We start from the raw sequence: 27,427 nt of genomic DNA on the forward strand, positions 1-27,427 counted from the left end.
AAATTTCATTAAAAAAATTATTTGGGGGGGGGCAAGTAAAAAGCAAATGAAAAAAATTAGCACACGCTCCTAGGGTAATGGCAAAGTGAAAAACAAATCACTTCTTAGTTTTGTACTGTTGTTTTATTATCATTGCCCATTTTCACATTTTGTACCACATATTCAGACAAATTCTACCAAGCACATACTAATTTATGGCAACTATGAATAATACAGTCACGCCTCACTATATCTAGTTCACATTTTTTTCATCTTCATAATGTTACTGACTCCAACAAACTCCATAAGCTAGGTCCCCAAGCAGATGTACATCTGTTGTATGTGATTAAAAAACATAAAAATTTACAGCTCTGAATAAATGGTTCTGAATTTACAATTATTCACAAAAATTATTCATCTTTCACATCAGAATTGCAGATGATAAGCATTTTAAGATTCTATCACTGTACGATGTACTTGCAAATATTTTATTAAAAAAATCCAAACCTTCACTCTTTTTCTTCATATAAAATAGAAAAGTAATTTTGGTCCATGATAAAACTATTAATCTAAAAAAATAGATTAAAAAATCATCCAAGAGGTTGAAATCGACTTTGTTGCCACTTCTGCAAGTAAAATTCATTTTTGAGCTTTCTCGGCCCCTGTCATAATTTTCCATTGAAATATCCATCCGATTCTGTCACTCATATCACTGAATGATGTCAAAACTCAATGGTTGCTTCTGTCATATCATGGAAGTTATATTTCTTTCATTACAAAAAAACTTTTAGCAGCTTGTTAGATTTATCAACTGGACACCGATTTTTTTGGTGTTCCTCTTAGAGTGGTAGGATGCATGTTTTCTTTTAGGCAGGATTCCACCGGCTTCTTGTGTGCTAATTTTAGTCTGGTGAGTTCATCTCTTGTCTTTACCAATTCCTGGAAATAATAATAATAATAATAATAATAATGTCATGTATTAACAATCTGTTTCTCTTCTTTCGGTCCAAATGTAAACCAATGCACTGAAACAAATGTCAAATATTAGTTCATGAAAACTAAGATTTATCCTTATTTTTCAAATCGTACAATTTTCTTTCAAACCCAAGGGAAGTAAGAATGATTTGTTTCAATCAAGAACTGACTGGCCACAAATGAGGTACAAAGATGGCCCTTGATCTCCACCTGAAAAAGAGGCCACTTGGAGGAGTGACCAGTCACTTTGGTGATCAGTTCTCACCAAATTAGCCTATGGGAGAAAGAGAATGTGATGTATATGGGCTTGAAAATTGCCCTCATAAAGAGAAAAGGCTGGATGGCCTAACTGGTAAGATGCTTGCCACTTCCAAGTAAGATAGAGAATGTGAGATGCTGAGAGTTCAATTCTCAGACAAATAAAACTTATTAATAAATCTAGGAAATTCAAATACACTATTTTTTTTCTTTTCAGAGCAGTTTTCCTCTTTATTTTACCAGAAATAAATAATTATTAGTCAGTTCTTGGTTTTGAAGATACAACTGTTCATCGTTTTTTATCATATGGTATCTTGTATTGAAGATTTCAATTTAAATATGAAAAACCATAATCATTAACTCGGTTTTGCACCTTTTCTTCCCTAAGCATGCGATTTTTACCTTTTGGGAAAATGTTCATGAAAAGTTGAAATGGAACAATTATTATTCAACATTTCTCAACAACCTTTAAAATGGTCTCTGAGCAGCTGAAAATATCAAATCCATCAACATTCATGCTACAATCACATTATTGTTTTAATTGAAATCTGGACAGTTTTCTCTCAATGTTTAACTAGTCTTATAATATTTACAGGAAAGCATTTAAGTCACAAGTCACACAGTGCTATGCAAAACACTACGACATCCAAACACTGAACATTCTTCACTATTGGAATTGGACATCCTCTGATTCTGAAAATAAAACAATTTTCCTTTCAACCCTCTAAAAACAACTTTAAATGAGAAACATAAGCCCCATTCAGAATAGGAGACTAACTAGTCCAAGTGTGAAATATGGCAACCTACTACAAAGCTTGCCGTCTATTCTGATAAAAGACACTGAATAGATATCCCATGGGGAAGTATTCAAGTGGGTCAGCCATATTTGACCCTCAGACTACTTAGTCCCCTATTCTGAATGGGGCCATATATTGATGAAAAAATCAGAAAGAAAGACCACTATTTGCCAAATCTGGAAAGTTCATTTTTCAAAACTGTTACAATCCAGCAAACTTTCTTTTACCTCCATCAACCTGTTGTTCTCATCTTTCAGGCTCATGTGGTATTGGATCTTCTGTTTAGGATTCTGGTGGCCGACCAGGCGGGCATTTTCCTCTCTAAGGGTCTCCATTTTTTCTAAAGTAGACTTCAGCTCCTATGACAAAATAAATGTGTAAACAAATTTTTCAAAATAAATAAATAAATAAATAAATAAATAAATAAATATTTTTTAATAATAATTAGCCCTAGTTCCTTGAATAGAATTCAAATATCCAGATATTGGTAAAATAGTCTTTACTGGGGTAGGGTTAGCAATTTTTTTTCGCTTAGCCAAATCACCGTTTTTTTGTCAATTTGTTATCCAAATGGTTTTAATTTGACTAAAATGAGTCAAATCAAGCCCTTTTTGTTTAGCCAAGTTCAGCCATTTTTAGCATTTGGCTAAATTGGTGAGTGTTAGCGCTATCCCAGCTCTAGTATTTAGTAGAACAAACTTATGCATTGATATAAGCACACTTGAGGATTTTTTATAAAAAAAGTAAAAGTCAAGAGTGTAGACAGTTAGAGTGTAATCTTTGCGCACTTTTATTAAATTCATACTTAAAGCAATACCAAATATATCATTTTCCTTGAAAGCTCTTAATTCCCCTGCACCCTGTCTCTCTTCATATTTTTCTTTGTCTTTCCTAAAGCAATAATTCTATCTTTAAACCAATGTGGAAAACCCACATCTGCCCCAATGATAATGACTGACCAGATTTACCCTCTTGGTGAGACTTTACCTCAGTTTTCCTGGCATCCTCTTCCTGTAATAATTCTACCTTGGACCTCAATTCATCACCATCACCTTGTGCTTCTTCTAATAACTTGGTCAATCTGGAAGCAGCGATTTAAAAATAATATACAGTAAAGCATTATCTGCAGGATTAAGGAGACAGTCCAAAGTGCCATACATACTGCCCAATTTTTGAAGTAGAATTGCAGTAGGCTATACTGCATTTCTACTGCAAATATGCTCCACACCACTACTGCGTTAATGCTTCTTTGCTACTTCGATACTACTGCATTTTCGTGTGGGTGCTTTAGTACAAAAACTAGCCAGTAATTTAGAGCAACACCTGCCTTCCCTGGATTTCACTGAGCATGACCTGTTTTCACTTCACAAGACGAGAAATTGCGGCCTTGTGTCACATATAATACAGACATTGTATTCTGTCATGGATACCAGACAGAAGATATTACCAGACAGAAGATAATACCAGACGGAAGATAATACCAGACAGAAGATAATACCAGACGGAAGATAATACCAGACAGAAGATAATACCAGACAGAAGATAATAACCACACTAGGTTCGTTTCAGATAATCTTTCAGGGGTTTTGTCATCTTTAAGGTCTGGTGTTAGGATAGAAAAGAGGCTTTTTAAGACAAAAAGAAGATGACTGTTGAGAATTCTCAAATGCGGGCAGATTGCTTTTAAACAATAGATTTCAAAAGTTTTCTTACTTTTCCATATCTCTGGTCTTCTCTTCTACAGTGGCGACAAGTTCTCTGATTTCTTTTTGATGCAGTGAAGTTTCCACTTTCATAGCTTCCATATTTTCTAAAGCAGACTTCATCTCCTATGATGACATAAATGTGCAAACATAAATTTCAACTTTAAAATAAGACTTTCTAAAATAAAAATTGGTATAAAAAATAGAATCCATTAAATTTCAATCCAATTATTTCCAAAAATAGCACTTATTTCAATCATTCTATAGACCAAATCTAAATCTTTAACCTTTAATGAAAAAGTGTCACAATCACAGCATTATAGTGATTGCTACTTATATGTTTTATAGACTTATCCTTAAACAATGATGCTTTGTTCAAACCAATTTGGAAGACCCATTGATAATGATTGACCTGTTTACCATCTTGGTGAGACTTTACCTCAGTTTTCCTGGCATCCTCCTCCTGTAATAATTCTACCTTAGACCTCAAATCATCACTGTCACCTTGTGCTTCTTCTAATAACTTAGTGAATCTGGAAATAGCCATTTTAAAATAATATAGGGTAAAGCATTATCTGCAGGATTAAGGAGACAGTACAAAGTGCCATACATACTGCTGTGGTAAAAATACAAGCCAGTCATTTAGAGCAACACCTGCCTTCCCCGACTTTCATTGACTTAACTTTACAACACAAGAATATAGCACCATATACTGCAGCCCTGTGTCACATATATTACAGACATTGTGAGTTGTCATAGCTACTAGACAAGGCAGAGAAGATAATAGCCACACTAGGTTCGTTTCAGATAAACTTTTATTTCAGGGTTTTTGGCAACTTTAAGGTCTGGTGTTAGGACAGATAAGAAGCTTTTTAGGACAAAAAATGACTGATGGGAATTTTCAACTGTGGGCAGATTGTTTTTAAACAATAAATTTCAAAAGTTGTCTTACTTTTCCACATCTCCAGTCTTCTGTTCTGCAGTGGCGACAAGATCTCTGATTTGTTTTTGATGCAGTAAAGTTTCTTCTTTCAGAGCCTCCATTTTTTCCAAAGCAGACTTCAGCTCCTGTGATGATATAAATGTTCAAACATTAATTTCAACTTTATAATGAGACTTTCTAAACTGAAATAAATGTCACAAGAAATAGAAACCATCAAGGTTTGATCCACTTTCTTCCAAAATGAACATTAATTTCAGTTATTCTACAGACCAAATCTAAATCTTTACCGTTTAATGGAAAGGTGTTACAAGCACAGTACTATAGCAATTGCTACTTATATGTTTTTATAGACCTATCCTTAAACAGTGATGCTTTGTTCAAACCAAAAACCCATTGATAAAGACTGACCAGGTTTACCCTGAGACTTTACCTCAGTCTTCCTGGCATCCTCTGCCTGTAATAATTCCATCTTTGACTTCAACTCATCACTATCACCTTGTGCTGTCTCTAATAACTTGGTCAACCTAGATACAGTGATATAAAAAGTCTCAGATAAATATGTTTTATCAATTCAATTCAATTCAATTCAATTTATTTCTGTACTGGTACATAGATTGTCATGACCTTGTACAATATGATATACAAATGATGATACAATACAGTTAGTGCATTACCATCTTTATATAATGAAGATAAGTACTAGTAAAATCACTCAGGAGAGTGTTAAAGTGTTTTTAACAAGACACACTGAAGAACTTTTCAGACTATATTTTTAAAAAAATCCCTCTATGCATCTTAAATGTGAAAAAAAATTCTATCTTACTTTTCCAATTCTTCTGTTTTCTGTTCTACTGTGGTTAGAAGTTCTTTGTTTTCATTTTGTGGAAGAGCATTTTCTACTTTTAGAGTCTCCAGTTTTCCTACAGCAGTATTTAGTTCCTAGAATAACACAACAGTACAAATAAACATAACATATATAGATTTTTGTGAAAATATACTACAAACAAAAGAAATACAACAAATGTAATAAAAATATTATATCTAAAAGTTTAAATTGAAAGTTAAAATGAAGAGAAATACTTTTCAATTATAATTGGTAAAAAACAATTTTTGAAGACAAATTTTCCATTATTGACACATTCTTACTTTTATATTTTTTTGGCCTACCATGTTGCTTCAATATAACACGATTCTGGAAAAAATTTACTCTACTGAATATTGTTTAACTTTACCTCAGTTTTCCTGGCATCCTCTTCCTGTAATAATTCCACTTTTGACCTCAATTCATCACTATCACCTTGTGCTTTCTCTAATAACTTGGTCAACCTGGAAATAGTGAAAATAAAATTAATATGACACATTCAACTACACAGAAATGATAGAGACAAGTAAAAAATCAGTGGCCAAGTAAATCATAAAAGCTATCAACTCCATAAATAATATCTCAATAATAATAATAATAATAATAAATTTATAAATTATTATAATAATAACCCACAAATTCCAGAATTACTGTACATAATCCACATACAGTAGAAGCAGGTTATATGACCCATGGAATGCCTGTAAAAAATGTCATCTCTAATGCCAGTCTGTGCCATATTGTTTTTAAAAAATATTTTTTCCTGTCCAAGTGGTCAATGTCCAAAAGTGTACTGTAAATGCACTGGTCCCTTGAAGCAAAAGTAGCCAATTTCCAAAATTTTGAAAGCCCTGTTTTACTGGCATTTCATTTTGGCATGTGTTCAAAGCTGATACAACAGGTTGCACTATTTACTGATATTTAGTGATAGTTATCATTTACTTTGGAACAAAACAGAAAATAATACTAAAGCAGTTTTTTGCTCTTTTCATTTTTGTTATTGTTCCAAAGTAAGTGATTACTATCACTACATGGTCAGCAGATACAATCCCTTGGAACCATGAAAAATTGTATTGATGAGGCTGCGCTGTTGTCTTACTTATCAAGTTCTTCAGTCTTCTCCTCTATAATGGTACAATATTTCTTGCCCTCCTCCAGGGACAGGGAGGCCTTGGTTTCCATGTCAGCAAGGCGAGACTGGAGCTCTTCTCTCATGGCCTCCATCTCCACCGTCTTCTGATTCAACTGGCAAAAAAGAAAAAAAAAATCTTTAAAAGCCATAATTTGAACTGGACAGATGTCCTTTTCAGCGAGACTAGTAATATGTAGTTTAAGGAAAAGAATACCTGAATTATGACAAATGCCTTATTATTTTTAAGTTTTTTCTTTGTCAAAACCATAGGCACTATTGTAGGTCTTACCTGCTCCTGAAGGACTTCAGCTTGCTCTTGATACTCTTTCTGTAAAAGACATTTTACAGTAAACACCAAGTTTTATAATATTAGAAGAAAAAGTTAAAGGTTGAAATAATACCTTGATCTTTAATGAGAAAGGCAAATATTTAACGAGGTACAAAAAACATTCAATCCAATTTTACTTTTAATTTCTAAATCACTATTTGACTTTGTTTGAGAATACATTATACGGAATAAATAATATAATAACCCATCTTTTCTTCATTTGCCAAAAAGTTTTCACTTTGATATAAAAAAGACAAGGAAACTTCAGGAGAAAATTTCAAGTAATATGTTAAGCTCAAAATGGCAGTAAAATTGATTGAAATATAAACATTAAAAATTCCTTGAGGTGGAGATACTTGCCTTTAGAGATTCCAGACTACCTTCAGACTCAGCTAATGTCTCACTGACAACTTCTAAATCTTCTCGCAGCATCGACTCCTGAAAGAAAGAAACAATTAAATGTGCATAAATATAATTTTCTACATATGCTTAAGGGCATGAAGAGCAAACGCTGGCAGCTCCACATACATCTTAACTAGAAACAAACAAAAAAAAACAAAAAAAGACAAGGCTATAATCGTGATAAACTACATGATTTTTGCCTGAAGGGTCAACTGTATTGACACACACACATGATTTTGATTAGTCAAAGCCTTTTAATAACAGCTGTCAATATAACTTAAGTCCACAAGATATTTAATAACTTACAATGGCACTAAGCTGCTCCTTCTCCAGCACAAACTTGGCTGATAACTCATCCATTTGTTTGGTTTTTTCCTCCAGCGCTGTCTGCGTATCTTGTTTCTGACACTCTAACAAATAGACATCATTCTCTCTGGCCGTCAACTCTGACCTCAGCACTGCCAGGATTTCTGCGTTCTCAGAAATTTGGGATTTCTGGTCCTGAATTCTGGTCATCATATCCCCAATGGCTGCCTGAAGAGAGTAAAAAATAATTTGATTAAAAGTACATCCTCTTACAATTAAATATTATTAAGTTACCATTTTGTAAAATTACATGATGTCCTGAACGAAGTATTCACTGTCTGTACTTTTTGTATTGACTTATATATATATGTCAAACACAGAACTATTAGTATGTCTTCCATTTTTCCTTTTGATTTTGTAATAAATGACCTTTAAATAACACCAGCTGAAATCAGTTCACTTCAATTCTCTTAATCCAAAATTGAACTGATTTTGACACCGTTTTCAGCACAAGTTCCCATGTATCAGATGTACCACACACCTTGTCCCTCTCCGCCTCCTTATTGGCCTCTCTGACGGCATTCTTCGCTGTCTCTAGTTCCTGCACCAGCAGGGAGGTCTTCTGGTCCTGGGCGTCACACTGGGACTGCAGGACACTGCACTGGTTCTGGAGACGACTGTTCTCCTCTAGGGCCTGGCCTAGTTCTTGTTGCTACAGATAGAACATATTATTAAATTAATTAATTAAGACAATGACACCACTAATATCAATAATGTAGTCCAAAACTGTGTACACACCAATGCACTAGTGTGTGTGTGTGTGTGTGTGTGTGTGTGTGTGTGTGTGTGAGAGAGAGAGAGAGAGAGAGAGAGAGAGAGAGAGAGAGAGAGAGAGAGAGAGAAAGAGAGAGATGTAAACAACAAAAAAAGTGTAAATTTTAGACCACAAAAATCCCCATTACCATTGTGTACAACTGAATATGCACATGTACATGCATATCAGTGCACATACTCCCCTTATATTTCAACAAAATTACATATGTGCAGTTGCAAATGTGGCAAACAACAATGTAACTTACCACTTCATGCCCAGTAGCCAACTGAGCTGTCATCTTAGATACCTTGTCCCTCTCAGCCTCCATTTGGCTGGTCAGACTCTTCAGTTCAACTTCCTTCTCCTTACAGGTCTCCAAGGAGGTCTTCAGCTGTTCCTCCAGGGTGGCAACCTGACCCTCCATGAAGCTTTTAGTGTCCTGAAGGTTTTCTACTTGTTCCTAAAGATGGTTATGAAATAACATTTAGATAACATTCCAAAACTATTCAAAATGGAATCACCGGTTACAGCCCTTGATGTAAAATATTGGCCCTTTTCTTTTTTTGTTGTCTGATTGTATAAATCGGGTAATTTATATTTTAAAAATTCTAAAATCTTTTGCAACTCAAATCTAATAAATAAATAAATAAATAAATAAATAAATAAATAAATAAATAAATAAATAAATAAATAAATCTCCAAGAAATAATGAAAATATTGTTTCATTCAGAAGTGAGCTGTTCACCTCCAATGTCAACTTCTCATCTTGTGCTGCCTGGTACTCCTTCTGGAGATTAAAGTGCTCAATTTCAATCCTAAGGAGCTGAAATTAGAAAAAAAGAGGTACTAAATTTAAGTATGATAAACCTGGGGGTCTCCTTTTTTTTCTATTTCCCATGTACAGCACGTGGTCTAAAGTCTTGGATAAATCTTTAGCCCAAGACTTTTTCAGTCTTTCAAATAAAAAAAAAATCAACCTAGAAAATTTTAGAACAATTAAACTTTTAAATCCATTTTCTTTTGACAAAAAAGAATATAAGTGCATAAAATAAAACACTGTTACCTTCCAGCACTTTTACATACCTTTGTTTCAATTGCTGCCTTCTCTTTTTCCTTTTCTTCATCACTTAATTTGATCTTGGACTTGTAGGTAGCTATTTCCTTGTCTGCCTGCTGTAGGAGCACCCTGTAGTCTTCCTTTTCTCCTTCCATCACTGGGGGAAAAATTAGAGTTTAAAATTTTTTTCAAAGACAATAGGTTTTACCTTTGATCATTTCAGGAAAAAAATCTTAATTTATTGATGATATTGCATTTCACCAATGTGCAAAATATAATCTGAAAAGTTCATTCATGACCGCAATTACATATAATTGTACAGTTTTGTCACCAAAATAAAATGCAACTATTAACTACATATATCCTAATACATTACTCCTAATTAACACCTTAATATGTAAATATTTAAAAGAGTTCAAAAAGTAGCATTTTTCTTCCATTCTATTCATTTCTTGACCACGCTTCATTATCTTCAATTAAAAGAGCATTCCAAGAGAACAGTTATCAATATGCCACATTGAAACAATAAGATATGTTATTCTAAGAACAGGTATTTTTCTTCTCACTTGCAAAGTTGTCTGTAACCTGCTGTAACTGCAGTGTCAAAGCCTCCATCTGGGATGCTGAAGAGTCTCTTTCTCTCACCAGCTCTAGTCTCTCTGCTGTCATGGACTACAATGATGCAAAATAGAAGAATATCAGTTATTGTAAAAAATTTCATAATTAAAAGTAAATTATTACAATTGCTGAAGATGTCCTTTTCCTCTCCATTTCATCTCTTTGCTGTCATGGGCTACAATGATGCAAAATAGAAGAATATTAGTTAGTAGCATATATATATATTTTTTTTTTAATTACAGTAAATTATTACAATTGCAAAGCAATGCAAAGGGCGAATGTGGTAAACTTGAATTTCAAAGACACTGTACAAAAAGGTCCCAAGCCTTCACTCACCTCAACCTGATGCTCTAATTTGGAGGCGTTTTGTTTCAGTGTCAGCATCTCAGTTTCCCTGTCTTCCAGAGTCTTTAAATTCTCATTATTTTTCTCCTACAGACCAAGATATAAATACAGCATACAATGTGTCATACATGTGACAAATGCAGACCTCATTTTGTAAATGTAGCTATTTGTATTTTGACAATTTGTTTTTTTAAATTGGATATCAGTTCATAATGGTCAAAAAGATATATCATATCAATTTCTTTTTCTTTCTTGAAAAATATTTTAATATTTACAATTAATTTATATATCAATTAATTTAAAATGTATTGGACTTACATTCAGTTTTTTAATTTCTTCCAGCAGAGCGTCCAGCGCCTGCTCCTTCATTTGATCCGGCATCTCGACGTCCATCAAAGTCTCCGCCTCCTCCTTCTCCTCCATTTCGTCCTCTTCTGCAGTCAAGTCAAACTGAATGCTGCCGCCAGACATTGGTCTCAGGATGGTTCTGTTCCGTAGATTGTACAGCGCTTTCTTAGGGGTGGTGATTTCCTTTGAATATAAAAGGATGTTGTTTTAATACTATACTCAATAAGTGTTATAATAAAGTATTAGTTAAGTGTACATAGCATTATAATTACAGTAACACAGGTCAGAAAATAATTTCAGTTATTGCAATCATTTCCTGTTTGGTTTTTTTTTTTTTTTGTACTAAGGCCACACTTTTTTATTTTTATGGATGACATCCTCTTGGTACCCCAAAATCGGTGCGAGAGGGCGAAAAAAAAAAAAAAACAGTCCAAAAAAAAAAAAACTGCTTGAGTAAAGGAATGCTGTCAGCACACAGCTGGAAACACAAATTTAACCACAGAAACACGTATCAAACTAACAATATGTCTTTATCCATGCTCTCAAAATATTAAAGCATTGTGAATACCTCGTAGAAATGTAAAAAAAAAGTCATGAATTGATATACTTCATATTACCAAATCTATTAAAGGTTATTTCATGCATTCATTTGGTATAGCAATCAATAAAACAAATATCAATCAAACAGTGTGTCTTTATTTGTATTCTCAGAATATTAAAACATTTTGAACACTTCACAGAAATGTTTAAAAAATGATGCAAAGATATGCTTAATACTACCAAATCTATTAAAGGTCATTTCAGACGATGCCATTTTGTCAACTTCAACTCACACGAAGCAGTTAAACTGTCAGGTGGCCTGTCCGACCTTCAGCCCACCAAATACCTCGACGCCCCTTGTCGACCCTTTTTTCCCTACAGAAAACCTGGTATTAATGTGCTGCTTTAAACAGAATGTCACAGAAATGTTTCGGCCGCCGCCAGCCTTTCGCACAATTGTAAAAAGGTGATATCTCCATGCCCAATATCAATGGCATACCAATCCAAAACGATGGCGCCTGTTCTCTTTATGACTTTTATTGTTGTGTAATTTGAAAGTAATCCTAGAGATGAATTTGACAGCAAAGTGGTCGCATTTCCAAGTGGCGAAAATACGCATGCGCAGAAAACCTTATTTCCTTGCAAATTCAATAACAACGTTTGCGACAACAGACTTCGTTGGGGGCTGGGGGGGGGCTTTTTTTTTTTTTTTGGAGAACGGGCGAAAATCTATGCGCGCGCAGGATGTCATCCATAAAATTAAAAAAGTGTGGCCTAACTACAATATTCTACATGATCTTGTAATCAATGCAAACAATTTCAACTTATAATAATCAATGATGTGTAATCTTCCTGTAAGTCAACCACACCTCATGGGTTCTTAAAGTTCATCACCTGAGCCCCAAACCTGATCACTCACCCTGATGGTCTCTATATGCATGTCTGTGATACTTTTCCTTTCATTCCTGCTACTGGTGTTCTTGGCCTCCAGGTTGTGGTGGAGGTCCGTTATGGTCTTCTCCTTTGACGCCAGGTCTGCTTTCAAATCCATCTCCATTTTCTTTGACACTGCTTCTTTTTCTGACAGCTCTTGTTTGGCCTATGTGAAACAATATTTCATTACACACAAGAAGTGCATAAAAGCAAAAAAAAAAAATGTGTGTGCATGTGTGTATGTATGTGCATGCATGTCTGCATGCATATGGCACTTTAGAAAACGGGAAACAGAGGAACAAGAGGGAAAATAAAGACAAAAAAATAGTTATCTACTCCTGTTACAGTACTGGACTAAACCACTGTTGACCATCTAATACTCACAGACTCTAGCTGGGACTGCAGGTGGTTGATCTGAGACTTCAACTTCTCCACGGCCGCAGCATCGACGGTGCCTTCCGCAGCAGGGTTGGTGCAAAGTGAGAGTCTCCTGTCAAATTCTCCCACCACCTGGGGCTGTTGGTTCTCGTTCATCAAGTCCTTGTATATTTTTTCCAAGTCACGTGCTTTCTGTTCCGTAATTCTGACAATATTTCTGTTGGATTCTAGTGATCTCAAAGTTTTTATCTCGCTTCGCAGATTCTGGTTTTCCACAGCAAACTTTGTGACAACAGGATTGTGCTCTAATTCCTTCTGAAGCATTTTAATTTCCTCTCTCAAGTTACACTGGAAAAGAGATCATCATTTCTTTTTTTTTAACTGAATACAGAGAAAAAAACTCTATCCTGACCTAAACTTTTAAAACAAAAAAATAATTGTCACTGACACAAAAATACTAAATCTTTCTATTTAATTATTATATTATATTATCAATAATATATTATCAACAACGAAGTTGTTATCGTTCTGAACTCTGCAACACATCTGCAAATAAAACTGTCCTTAAACCTTCAGCGATGTCCACCTGCACCCAAATCTACTTACAATAACCCCATCCTTGGCGTCTCCATCAGGGTCACCACCCTTAAGGTGTTTTTCCAACATTTGGAGGGCACTCTCCTTGAACTTGACCCTCATGTTGATGGCCATGATCTTATAGTCTCTGGCCTTCAGCTCCTGCTCCTGGCCTGCCTTCTTCTCCTCTAGGCTCTGAAGTGAAAGGCACAGCCTGGTATATCAAACTTCTCAAAACTTTCTCATTCAAATTTACTTAATGCATGCAGTAAACAAAGTACATAATAATCTGAATTGTTTATCTCAAACAAATCATGTTTTTTTTATTGTCAAACTCACAACTTCACATAACTCTGTCCAATTTCTAGCCCTAAAAATGAAAATGTCTGAATTGTGCAGCATCTATTGTATTTATTATCACCTTAATGCTGCAGGACGATCAAAAAGATCAAATAAAATTCAATGTAAACCTATCAAACCCACCAACCTTCTTATCTTGTTCGGCAATTTCTCTCAGCATCATGGCCTCCAAGAAATGCTTCCTCCATACAGAATTTGTTCTACCTGACATGCCAGAATCTTCATCTTCCCGACTCTCTGCTGTGCTGGGCTCGTGGGGAATAGCACCTATAAAGATTTTATTTCTCATTAGTTGTTTATCTTTTTCAGAACAGCTCAATGTTTAAAAAGTGAAATAAGTATTGCTTATCAACATAAATGGTGCTTTAGAACTCCATGTAAGGGGGAACAAAGAATCCAATAAAGCTGCCCTTTAAATGTGACCTGTATTTATGTGCCACTAAGTACTCCAGTGAATTTGAGGAAAACAAGTCACAGGGTTTTCCATGTATTGCTTTAACAGTGAAAAGTACATGGAGACATACTGATAAGATAAAAATACTTTAATATAATTTCAATTTACTGTCATCCATTTCATTTTGAAGGTACCAGCAATCCATTATACTTGTTTGTAGTTTAATCTATATATGTCTGTGATGAGGTCAAGTAATGTTTCAGTATGAGCAGTAAGTTACCTGAGGCATACTGCTGCAATTGTTCCTTCAACTTCTTGATCTCTGCCTGGAGATCTGCTATGCTGCCATGCATATCTTCATTTAGCGTAGCCTATAACAGTGAATTTGAATAAAAATTCATTTCATTATAATTTCTTCTTTTTTAACTTATCTTAAAGCAAGTCTCACCCTTGACAATACAGAGTATCATATGGCAACTGCTTTTTCAACTGAATCAGATTTATCAAGTCTTAAAGTTTTTGTTTTGGATTATATCACGCTACAGGTGTATTTCTTTATATTCAAATTTTGCCAACCTAATTACACCACAGGAAAATATATTTGTGTAAATAAAATATCTCAATACATTCAAATTCAGCACAGTAATAATTATAAGATAATCTATCTAAGCAGGGTTTGTATTTGACACATGGGAAGTCAAACTGTACCTTATTCTTTATAAGTTTTGCTCTCCTTGCAAACTGTAATGTGGACAGTGTCTCGCTATAGTACCTGCAAATAGACATCAAAATACCACCATTACAAAATAAAGTATTGCCTTAATCCTCATAATAATCTTTGCTGAAAATATTTTAATTGATGTTAAAATCGCCATAAATTTGTCATTGACAGGGATCAAAACCATAATTTGAAAAAAAAAAAAAAAAAAAAAAAAAAATACATTATCATACCTGTGTGAATGGTACTTATATAAGCCACTGACACAAAATCATGATCCAATCCAATATAATAATTGTAAAATTCACAATTTTCCCCACTGTAAAAATGAAGTCTTTACTGTAATAAATATAATGGTACTTCCATTCGTTTGATTTGTATATATACTGTCTGGGGTAGCGCTAGCAATTTTTTTTCACTTAGCCAAATCACAACTTTTTTGTAAATCTGTTATCCAAATGGTTATAATTTGACTAAAACAAGTCAAATCAAGCCCTTTTAGTTTAGCCAATTTTTGTCAGTTTTAGCATTTGGCTAAATTGGCAAGTGTTAGCGCTACCCCAGACTGTTTATAACCCATGGTCAGTGTGGGAAAGGCTGGTCACTTACTTGGCTCCTGGGTGGACACAGGCTATCATGAATGTTTTGGCATTACCACCAAGGGAATCCTAGAACAATGAGAAAGTAATAATGAGAATTCTAAAATAAAATGAAATGCCAGTGGTTTGGTGCTATTCAATCTATTCATGCCAAGCCACTTTAGCTTACCACTTCTTTACACAGGATACACAGGATACTTCAGTTTCATGTTCACAGGTACATTGAATGTGATTTTATTAGCAAACAAAACTTCAACAACAAGTTACAACAACAACAACAACCATAAGCAAACACCAACTTCATCAAAGAATCCATGGAAACAATAGTAGTGCCATATTCCTTACCCAATTTTTAACTATCTAACTACCTGGCTGTACCATTTCATCCACTTCTCTTCTACATATTTAGAACTGATGCAAAGACACCCACTGAGATTTTACTACCAGACAGTCTTGTCTATTGAAACATAACACACAGAATCCACATGGCAGTGGCCAACTTACCCTCAAGAGGAAGCTAAGCTTGGAATCCCTGTAGGGCACATATTTTTGTTTCTGCACCAGTGACAGGATGACATGACCCAGTACTGCCAGTGATTTGTTGATGTTGCACCCCTCCTGAAATAGGAACACATGTAGATTCATAAGATGAAAAACTATAACAATAGCCATTCTGTGAAATAAGTTTTTCATTGATATATGTTTTACAAACTCAAACTTGTTTAATTTCTATGATACTTTATATTTTCTCTTTTAGAAAGAGATAAACTACAATATAGAGAGATCATACAAAATTCAGTGTGTAATCCATATAACATTCACAATTCTTATACTATTCTAATTACCTTTTGAAGTTAGGTCAAAGAAACTGTTTAAAGGGATAATAACTTTTCGTATGAGATCTATATTTCACAATAAAAACATTGTGAACAACTCACAGAAATATAATATATTCTGTTGCACAAAAACGGCAGTTATAGCTATTATTTTGATATCTGAGCTTGTCTTTAGACCACGTGACCTCCACTGATGGCTATACTCTGTTATAATCTCTCAAGATATTATAACAAAAAAAAACTTTTTAGAAAAAAAAAACAGGGACTAACTTTGAATGTAAAAATGGATTCATTAACCATTGGTAAGTATGGGGAAATTGTTGTTTACTCCAGGAAAATTAATTTTTTTGACCAAAACGAAGAGTTATTATCCCTTTAAGAAAGAAAATACCAAAAACTGCCAAGCATTTGTCTGTCTGACAAAGCCCTTGCCAGAGCAGAAACACAAAAGCATTATGTGTAGGTTAGTGATATCTTCATCTGTGTCCTGATTGTCACTTGTTTACCATACCTTCAGTCTCTGGCCTGTAGCATTGGTGTCCTTGGTTCTCTCACTGCCAGCAAGATCCACCAGATTCAGCTGTGAAGATTTGACTTTCTCTATTCCTTCTTTCTTTTCCTGCAATTAATGAGATTAATCAGAGAACTGACAGGGCAAGTTATTTCAACATCAGACTCATCTGAAGCATTAGAAAAGCAGAAGACTTTGTTGGTGGGATCAGTTATTTACTTCAAAAAGTTCTTCTGATTCTTTTTTTAATAACATTTTTGTTTAAAGTCACTTCTGACAACTCTATAAATTACACAGCAACTTTTATGTGCTTCAGTGATATCAAGAAAAATACAGCAAAAACTATACACATGTAACTTCTTAATTAATTCTTACTTCAACTTTAATGTGAAAGATATAATATTGACTTAACCAGAAAATTCTGACTGTTATTAGATAAACCTAAAAGTAGCCTATGACACCAACCCTTGATTCTATGGAAATGATGAATACAGCATGACTCCTGGAACTTTCTCTGTTCATGGACGTCGAGCCCACTCTGCGATTCCTCTGGCCTTCAGACAGCACCTAGCAAATTAACAAAATATATCAAAACTTTTGAATTTCCCCCCATTGAAAAGACTGAATCATTACCGTAACAAAATATATCAAACATTTGGAACGTCCCAATTTTTTTCTTTATAATTCATTCTTGACAACTTCTTAAGCTTACACTGTAATACAACTTATTTGGTAATGTACCTGTTCTTTTTTCAATTTTTAGTCATTTTAACTTAAATATTAGTATACCTCTAAATTTCCATACATTTATTTTAAGCAAATGTCATGCAGGGGTGTATAGCTGAATTCAGAACTTTGCAATAGGAGTGGGGAACACACACAGACATGGGGTAAAACATCCATCAGGCTTACTTTCATTTGTCAACTAATGGAGATAGAGGAGATGGGCGTGGCATGATCTTTACCCACCTGAAAAGCCTCACTGGAACTAGTAATAGTTTCCTCTGTGAGGCCCTCCACATAGACTCCTTTCTTTATGTGTTCTCTCACGTGGAGGTTTGAGGAAGCTGGGTCCAGTAAGTCAAAGATTTGTTCTTGGTAGATCTCCATGAAAGAGCACTTGCATAAGAACTGTACACGTCCTTCTTGCTGCAATGTAATAGACATCATTTAACATTATTTGACTGTGTTTTAGGCAGAGCTGTGAAAATTGAAGCACACAGCAGTAGTGAAACCAGTGACAGTCATATGTTATGTGATCATGAAATGGGACTGAGAAAAAAAGGACTGAGTGATCAAACAACTTGAGGACTCTTTTCTGCAATGATCAACATCTTTTGAGAATGTTTCTAATCGACCTTAAAAACTGAAAAAAAAAAACTTAGGAAAAAAACAGAAAACCCTCAGAACAAGAAATGATAAGAAGAGAAAGAAGAAAAGACTACCATTTGGTACCATGAAGGCAGTGCACACTAACCTTAGCCTCTTCTTTAGGTATACAGTTAAACAGGTACTCAAAGGACCTGGGGATGACCCCCCTCATGTCATCCTGCAGCTCTTCACTGTACTCAGAGGGCCCCAGCATTGTGAAGGTTTTCCCAGAGCCTGTCTGGCCACTGGAACAGGAGCAGGTAGCCATTACAATACAGTGGCAGAAACAATTTGAATTTTGGAAGGAAGGAAGGGGGTGCAGAAGGGTAATAGTTTTATTTATTCATTTATTATCATTCCTCTTATTACTGTTATTTTTCAATTTTTTTACCTGCAAAAATGTCCATTCAAATAGATGTCAACTTACTATGCAAATATAGTGCTGTTGTATCCCTGAATGCAGCTGTCAACCGATTTCTTCCCAACAGTCCAAAATAAGGAGGCCTTAAAATATAAGTATTTTCTTAAGCCAAAAACAGAACAAATTTAAAACTATATACAGAGCCTGTTAATGTAAGCAGCAGACCAGAAGTAATATATGTAGTCTACTAATGTATATATGTATCATGTTAAAAATTGTCTGTGGCACTTGCATCTTACAATGTAAAGGAGCTAAGTGATCCCCCTCACTGAGGTACAATTTACAATCATATTTTTCTCACAGTCTGACACTTACCTGAGTAGCATTAGCACCTGCCACACTGTCATAGGTGAAGATTTTAGGATCTGGTTTGCAAGATAAAAATACTGCTTTCTTGTCAGTATCCACTTGAATGCAGTGGCCATTGTCAAACTTCAGTTCTGACTGATCATCTGGAGGGCGCACTCGTACTAGTACTTGGATGGCATCTCCGTCACTGTACACAGGGGAAAAAAAGAAAAACAGAACCATGAATACCCATTCTCATATCACATAAAAAATTATACTTGGTCCTTCATTCTAAATTAAACACTGAAAAAAAACTCCACTTGTAGGCAAAGTTTAACTGTTAGGAGTTACATACATAAAACTTCAGTACCAAAAATGAAAAATCCATGACAAATTAACATAAAATTTAAGACCATTTTCAATCACATAACTCATAATTGTATTTATTCATTTATTTATTTATTGTTATGTTGTGTTTTTCTGAATCTGACATACTTCCCATCCCCAGAACCCGGGCCACTTTTATCTGAAAACATATAATGACAAAAAATTATATAAAGTGGCAAAATAAGTTGTCATTACTTCATTTTAAATATTCATAAAATAACTTATAAGACAGATTACTTAATGATGATTAGCTTATTCAAGACAATTATTTCATATTTGTAGGCAAAGCATAGGCACCTGTCTTGGACATGACTACGCTTCGGCCATCGTTATAACAAGTTAAGTACAACAAATAATTTCAGATATTAAAGAATAAACTACTGCATAAGAACAAGATGCACTTTAAACATACCCGATGGTGGCATTTTGACAAAGCAGTGAAAACGAATAGTTTTCCAAGCAACCTATCATTCAAAATTGGCGCTGTGCGAGATCTCGCGAGATGTCTCGCCTACATCATCTTCATGTAACTAGAAGATTAATGCCGTATTTGACAACAGTTTATGCTGGAAGTATAAAATAACTAATTCAAATTATTGTGAAAATATTTATTTTGTTATCCTCAATTTTCAGGATCTATACAAAGACATTATTTTTATGGATGTAAGCACCTAATTTTCTGACGTCACTCATTTTCCGCAAAATGGCTGATGTAGATTTGTACAAAATACTTGGCGTTTCAAAAACCGCCTCAGATAGTGAAATCAAAAAGGTAAGTTGATATCGAGTTGGCACCAGTGACAAGACAGCGTGTTTTTACAGCGCTTTATGTTGTTTTCCATCAGAATGAGATGTTTTCCCATTAATATACATTTGTTCACAGTCTTTCATTTTGGACAAAGCACGCGGAGATTGTCGGACTCGCTTTGAAATTAGAATAAAGGGGAATTTTGCAATATCATCTGAAGATGGCTCTATCTGTTTCCATTACTTTCAGGCACAATAGTGAAGTCCCTAAATTCTTAAGAAGAAGGATTGTAAAATGAAATGTCTGAGATTCGTAATATTTGATTTTTCATAATTTTCCTTAATTTTCTTTGAACATTTGTTCACTAGGACATTTTATACAATGACTAAGACTGAAATTCGAAACAAACTCAGGTTTCTTATGTAACTCGTAATTTTTTAATATTTTAATTTGAAAATGACACAAAAGGGTGAGCACATGACCTCTCATCTCTGATCCCATGTCACTTCACACATTGGGCCAAGTCATCTTTTATCAACCATTTAGTGATAAATTATGTATTGGGTGTTGTTCTGAAACTGGAATTAGTTTTTAATATGTCTTTTGCTAGATAAATGGAGCTTCCAAAGGCAGCATTTTAGTCTTCCATGCCCTGTATTAACCTGCACAAAAGAACTTTGTTAAAATGCCAAAAAAAAAAGACACTTTCAAGATAGCTTAAAGGGGGGGAGGGGGGGGGGCACACGTTGATGCTCATCCAGGACACACAGCAGCTTGTACACTCCTTGTCCCTAAGAAAGGGAATTAGTTCCTGATATGCCTAGAATTAGTACAAATTGAAAGTTGAATTTTTAAGTACGTTTTAACCTACACAGTAAAACATTGTAGAAATGGTTGAAAAACAATTCAGTTTTATTGGACACTTAATTGTAGGCTGCTAGGGGAAGGGAAGATGGAAAGAGAGAGTGAAAGAACAGGAAAAGAGACGTCTGCCACACTCACTCATTGTCTCTAATAATAACTACGGTAGTGCTTTCATTTTCGTGTGATTGAAGTATAAATCAGATGCCACAAGCCCAGACAGTGGTTATGATCAGTCTGTCAGGAAATGGTGCTGCAGTTGAAATCATCTTTATGGCTCCTCATATGTATTTTATTTTAATCTTGGCGAGATTTAACTGTGGTTTGTCAACTGTAATGCATAATTTATTATGATAATGTTGACATTTAAATAAAAGAAAACTATTTAAATGTTAGTCATGCTACATCAGCTTCCTAAATGATCTTAGTTTTTTATGAGGGTCATTTAAAAAAATAGTGAATTCAACAAGACTTGAAATTATTCACAATACAAGGCAATCACTATAAAATTATCACCCCTTAATGTTAAAATGATTTGATTGTTTTTGTTTACAAGATCGTGTATCTGCTATTTGATTATTTTCATATCAGGATTTAGAATAGGGAATTGAAAAATACTTCAAACATCGACCTTACTGTGAATGCAGATTAAGTGCTATACTCTTAATATTATAGTATATTTCATGCCTTTATGCATAAATACTGTAAAAAAAAAAACCAATAGGGAAAAAATCATGAGGGGAAAATCAATAATTGCACAGCTAAGTGACTATTTTCTCAATGTATCCTCTATCTGAGAGTGCAGTATGCCTTTTATACACTAACAGATTAATTATATGCCTCAAGTTTTTGCTATAAAAGCCTAAAAGTTTTTTCCCTGAACTCTGACCATGTCAGCAATGGAGTACTTTTGTACAAGGAAATCTTCTGATTTACATCATGACACATGTGACTGTAGATCAGATTTCCCTGTGTGCGTGGGGAAAATATTACAATATTACAAAGGGCAGGCAAATGTTATTGCTGCTTAAGCTATTCCTAATTTACGCTAATGCCTATCTTGTAAGATGCAGAGGTAAACTTCTACTGCCAAGTAATATGTGGAGAAGGAAATCTAATTTTATGGTAATAGAAAAGATGATATGCCAGTCTTCTGAAGTGGGACTAACAAAATATGCTCAGAGGAACCTCAAAACAAAAGAGCTGAAAGAGATAGTTTGTCTAAATTTCAAGATGGAACATTTCAGTTAGATTCAATCTAGGATAAATGTTCAATAGACAACAAAAAAAAAGTATTAGGTGTAAATAGTCCTTATTTATGTTGATGAGTGTTTCTCGGTAAACAGCATTCTGGCATCTTTTAATTGTGATTATTTCATTAAGATATAACAAATGATACAAAATGGCCTGGTAAATGAGTTTAATATTTATTTCTTATCTGCAGCTTTTCTGTCTCTGAAGTTAAAACTTAAAAATATATCCTGGTAAATTGTAATATTCTGTGATGTTCAGTTTTACATGTTTGCAGGCATACCACAAACTAGCCAAAACTTACCATCCTGACAAGAACCCAGAAGCAGGAGAAAAGGTACAGCCGTTACTCTTGTTCTTTTGCTAGGTGCAAAGAGCTATTAGAATCACTTACTAGTTAATCTTGGCCTGTTGTATTTTTGATATTACAAAAAAGCCTTTTTAAACCGATTTGTCCAATAACTCTGACACATGATGTAAAAGATTTGGCTGATTAACCTCTTAAAGCTTTTCGTCTTTTAATAAACAGATATTTGTTGGTTGGCAAGATATGAGAAGTGATTTTAGCTAATGTAATGTATAATATTGAATATAATATCTTTTCTCTTGCAGTTTAAAGAGATCAGTTTTGCCTATGAAGTTCTGTCCAATCCAGAGAAGCGAGAAATTTACGACCGTCATGGAATGCAGGGTCTTAAAGAGGGAACTGGCGGGGGTGGGGGTGAGTTCAGAGAAGCTGATTGACATGATCTATTTTAACTGTCTGAACTGTAATAGTTGAACTGATGAACCAGTGAAACTAGTGCTCAATAAGTCGAAAAACAACAGTGCTGAAAATGTAAAGAGCATTATTGATTATCTCTGAAGTTGTCTAATAATGTGATGATAATGAGTGGAGAAGTGTGAAATAATTCCATTCCCTTTTCCTCATAAAGAAATATATAAAATTAAAATACAGTAATAATTATGATAAAATAATGTGTATACATGTATTATTATCGTGTGATCATCTCCGTTTTAGGTTTCCCAGATATATTCTCCGATTTGTTTGGTGGATTCTTTGGCATGGGGGGTATGGGTGGGGTGAGAGGGGGGATGGGGGGGAGAGGAAGGAGAAGAGGAGAGGATACATACCATCCACTGAGGTAAAAAGAAAAAGAAAAAATGTTTGGTAGCCTTTTGAGTGAAGGGACAGTCACTGATATCAGGTTTTCAGTCATTTTAACGGTTGAGTTTTATTGTCACTTTGTTATCCAGCTGTCAGCCCAATTTTCAAGTACCTGAGTCAAAAATCTCAAGTTAACAAACAAATGTCGTCATTTGATGATGATATCTCTATCTGCATTTAGTAAAAGCAATAACTAATATAGATTAAGACGTTTTACTCTGTTGTCTTGTCTTTGATTGCATTGTGTTGATTTCCATTTCAGGGTTTCTTTAGAGGATTTATATAACGGAACAACAAAGAAATTACAACTTAGTAAAACTGTTATATGTAAAAAATGTAATGGGTAAGTGTAAATGTGGTATTTTCTTGGTTTTAAGAAAAAGTCTTGAAAGTGTTGTGATAAAATGCTTATTGTTGTCACCTAAGTGCTCTTAATTATTAATCTTCTATAAAACTAGCAGTGTTTTTAGATACACCAACATACTAAGTACACTAAAATTGTATCAAAATGCATCTGGTTTAGAGTAGAAGGCTGTAAACAGTTAAGAGTGTTGTTTAATACCTTGCTGTCTGTGAAGACGGCCTCGTTAGACTGCAGACTTTTACGAAATTTAACTGATGTTGTCTTTGTCTTCCAGTCAAGGTGGTAAACCAGGTGCTCTCCAGAACTGTACAGTGTGTCACGGGCGCGGCGTGAAGGTGACACTAAGACAGCTGGGACCAGGGATGGTCCAACAGTTGCAGACAATTTGTCCACAGTGTCACGGAGAAGGTGGGTGGAGAGCTGCTGCCTTGACGGATGGCCTTGTTACTTTTAGGGATGGATTGTGATTTGTGTGGGTGTGAAATGGGAGAACCACATTGTTCTTCAAATCAAGACTATTGCAAATGCTATAGTCTCCTGTATGTTACTTAAAATGTCCAAACTTCCACTGAAATATTGGGTGCATATCATTTATTTGTATTTAACATATTAAATTTTCTGCAGTTTTTTTTTTTTTTTTTTTAGTTTAAAAAAATCATGCAGTGAATTTGTTTATTCATTTTCCTTTCGTATTGATAGCCTTACTTTTGTAAATCAGGTGAAATGATAAATGAAAAAGACAGGTGTAAGGAATGCAAGGGAAAGAAAGTTAGCCAAGAAACCAAGATTCTGGAGGTTCACGTAGACAAAGGAATGAAGGACGGACAGAAGATACCATTCAGAGGAGAGGGTGACCAGACGGTAAGAGCTCCTACCCACAAGTCATTAACACACCTCCTCTTGTTACCAACATACTGGTACAATCAACAGCTTTTCTTTGTTCTACTTGATGCCAGGAGGAGGACTGTTAATATGTTAATCTGATTGTATTCTGTCAGAGTCATCATGGAGCTGCATCACTCTACATAGACGGATGGTTTCGTTGGGAATGAGCCAAGTGTCTTTGTTGACTTCCAAATGTTATATTTTCACTAGCATAAAGCTTATTAATGACTGATTACTTGCAGCTTTACAGGAAGGCTGAATGGCTGTATATGCCAGCGTGAGATATATTCTTCCAGTTTGACTCTTTTGACATCCTGAGTCAGAGTTGGTCTTGTTTTCTTCCATGAACATTGTTTTAGATTCTTTAGGCACCAAAATGTAAGAGACTGGACTAAAAAATATGTAAATAATGCAGAATTAAGATTAATTAAATAAGATAAATAGAATTAAGAAATACATATAAGTAAATGAATCACATCTGATGGATTTTTTTCAGCCCGGCATGGAAGCAGGAGATGTGGTCATCGTGCTACAGCTCAAAGACCATGAAACTTTCACAAGGAACGGAGCTGACCTCTACTGCTCACACAAGATAGGCATCACTGAGGCCTTGTGTGGCTTTGAGTTTGTACTGAAGCACCTGGACAACAGGGAGTTGGTGATCAAACACCCCCAGGGACAGGTGATAGAGCCTGGTAGGTGATACAGTTCATCCACCCCCTATCAATCCCCCCCCCCCCCCCCCCTCCAACAAAAAAAATAATTAAAATTTGCCAAATGCTGTGGAGAATCCAAAATATCTGATTCTTATGGGGGTATTTTGAATTGGTATGAATGATTGAAAGAAAAAAGTTTTCTGACTCTAGAGGTAGACCTAAATTCGCTGTCATGAATTCTGATTAGTATGATGTAGGTGTGGCTGGTACATGCTCTAGAATTTTAAAATGAAGTTAAGGAAGATATCTATTGGAATTATGGTTGTACTGGATGGTAGTTAAGAGGAAATAAATCATCATTCTAATTATAAATTTCAATCATTTGAATATTCATCTAATGATATTAGCATGTCAATCTTTAAAAAAAAAAATTAAAATTTATGACACAGAACATTAATTGATAGATTAAATGTCGAGTTAAAAACCAGTTTCACTTTCTATTCCAGGCTCCATGAAGGCAGTGATTGGTGAGGGGATGCCACATCACAGGAATCCCTTTGAGAAAGGAAATCTTTATATTAAATTTGAGATCACATTCCCCACAAATGGTTTCTTGAAAGGGGATGAACTTAAGGTGAGCCAAGTCTTGTTTGGTTCCTAAAACCTAGCTGAAAAGTCTTCAAAATGAAGCAAATTGTGTGAATTATAAGTTTAAGGGTCAAATGCGGTGAATAAATGGAGCTTGAAAATGCAATTGATGCATTGTTTTAAGTGAATGGAAAAAGTGAATTTAAATTCAACAATATAAGAGAGAATATGTCCACAAAATATTTTTCCATAGAATATTCCATGAGAAAAAAAAATGTCTTCAAGTTGATTTCTTTTATTTTGTGATAATCATCAAATGCAATATGTAGAAACGTGATTTATTTGTGCTGAAATTATATTTTAAAGAAGAAAACTTTCTCACTACCAAACTGGACAGTACTTTCCTTTTGCATTTCAGAAATTGGAAAAATTGCTCCCAGCGCGGCCTCCATTTCACGCTCCTACCGGAGAACATGTGGAGGAAGTGGACCTGGTGGAATATGATGCCTCCAAAATGGGCGGAGCAGGAAGGCAGGGAGAGGCGTACGAATCGGACGATGATGATGAAGGAGGACACGGAGGACCTCGGGTGCAGTGTGCACATCAATAACGTGAAATTCTGTTCTAGGAATACTTTGAGGATTAGGTAATAAAGACATCTTTGATGAGGATGGTATTTAATGATAATTTAATAACACAATGATTACAGGATTTTATGACAAGCTTGTGCTGGATGGAGGCGCCATCTACAAGTCTCATTTAGTTGAGATAGTGGAGGAGGATAATGGAATTCTGTTCTGAGATTTTACCATGCAATAGAAATAGAGTGAATTGAAGCTTGTTTTTTCCCTAAGAGTCAACCAAAGGAGGACTTCATATTTAGAATCATCTACTTTATATACTTCCTCTGACTACATGGATTGGGGAAGATAATTACCTGGGAGTTGGATTTAAAACTGAATCTAAAACAGAAACCTGAAAGTGGACGTGAACTTTATGTATCAAGTGCTTTCATTAGTGGAGGACGTGTTGATGATACACATTAAGCTGGAAAGCAGTGACTTTTCTTTCAGATAACACATACCTGTTGTTTTGTTTCTCTTCCTACTTGCTTGCCCTCCCTCTCCCCTCCCCCCCTCTCTCTCTCTCTCATTGCTTACACAAAAGTTTTTTGTCTCAAAAACTGTGAATTGCATGTCAATAGGTTGTCATGGTATGTTCCATAATGGAAACTTTGTCACTAATTTTTTCAAAAAATTCTGTTCGCCCTGGGTTTTACCGGTGATGCACCCGACCAGTTCTACAGATCGTAGATAAAATTTTCTATCATTTTGCAAATTGAGGCAATTTTCCACAAAGGTTCTATGTGGTCCAAAGTTTGGGTGGATATTTTTTGCTACACAGGTAACTAAAGTATCTAAAAAATATCCTAGAAACCAAGTTGCTAACATATACCTAACACCGTTGAATAATGATGATGCTACAATTCAAATCTTTACTAAATAGTTAATGTGCTTATATGTACGATGCCGTGAAGTGAAGTGCTATTTAAACTGTTACAGGGGGTGTGATGGGATGAAATGACACAGATATTCATTTGCCATTTTACGGGACAATGTGTGTATTATATGTGTATAGTTCACAATATTTAAGAATCACTTGTCTGCAAAAGTCATTGAATGAATTGTATTCCTTTTTATTATTGGAAATAAACTAAATATGCTTGA

The 27,427-nt window shown here is 34.8% G+C and overlaps 2 protein-coding genes across 3 annotated transcripts; one reads left to right on the top strand and one right to left on the bottom strand.

The window, feature by feature from the left end:
• Window positions 1–101: 101 nt before the first annotated feature.
• On the bottom strand, window positions 102–19,734 carry LOC106157833 (kinesin-like protein KIF15). Of its 2 annotated transcripts, none has more exons than XM_087010634.1 (36): window positions 19,592–19,734; window positions 19,288–19,318; window positions 18,820–19,000; window positions 18,511–18,587; window positions 18,190–18,328; window positions 17,682–17,861; window positions 17,178–17,279; window positions 16,713–16,820; window positions 15,870–15,983; window positions 15,376–15,434; window positions 14,757–14,820; window positions 14,329–14,419; window positions 13,782–13,921; window positions 13,325–13,489; window positions 12,725–13,066; window positions 12,327–12,506; window positions 10,838–11,050; window positions 10,511–10,606; window positions 10,123–10,228; window positions 9,583–9,713; window positions 9,245–9,322; window positions 8,765–8,959; window positions 8,227–8,397; window positions 7,686–7,913; window positions 7,338–7,415; window positions 6,939–6,977; window positions 6,617–6,762; window positions 5,888–5,981; window positions 5,479–5,594; window positions 5,086–5,179; window positions 4,665–4,780; window positions 4,152–4,245; window positions 3,723–3,838; window positions 2,997–3,090; window positions 2,237–2,368; window positions 102–918 (listed from the first exon to the last, which is right to left on the bottom strand). In XM_087010634.1, exons 1-36 carry the CDS (start codon window positions 19,602–19,604, stop codon window positions 787–789), a joined length of 4,455 nt encoding a protein of 1,484 aa, XP_086866760.1. In that variant the 5' UTR covers window positions 19,605–19,734; the 3' UTR covers window positions 102–786. The 2 variants fall into 2 exon arrangements, with proteins under 2 accessions (XP_086866760.1, XP_086866761.1); XM_087010635.1 differs by lacking the exon at window positions 102–918 and adding an exon at window positions 1,414–1,905.
• A 37-nt stretch (window positions 19,735–19,771) lies between these two features.
• On the top strand, window positions 19,772–27,427 carry LOC106157834 (dnaJ homolog subfamily A member 2). The gene is made up of 10 exons (XM_013533598.2): window positions 19,772–19,951; window positions 22,317–22,376; window positions 22,652–22,760; window positions 23,061–23,184; window positions 23,470–23,550; window positions 23,846–23,979; window positions 24,290–24,432; window positions 24,953–25,151; window positions 25,619–25,746; window positions 26,119–27,427. The coding sequence occupies exons 1-10, from the start codon at window positions 19,883–19,885 to the stop codon at window positions 26,308–26,310; spliced, it is 1,239 nt and encodes a 412-aa protein (XP_013389052.2). The 5' UTR covers window positions 19,772–19,882; the 3' UTR covers window positions 26,311–27,427.

This window comes from Lingula anatina, chromosome 4 (assembly GCF_051362555.1).
Source record: "Lingula anatina isolate TDL-2025a chromosome 4, LinAna3.0, whole genome shotgun sequence".
In the NCBI taxonomy this organism is placed as follows: domain Eukaryota; kingdom Metazoa; phylum Brachiopoda; class Lingulata; order Lingulida; family Lingulidae; genus Lingula; species Lingula anatina.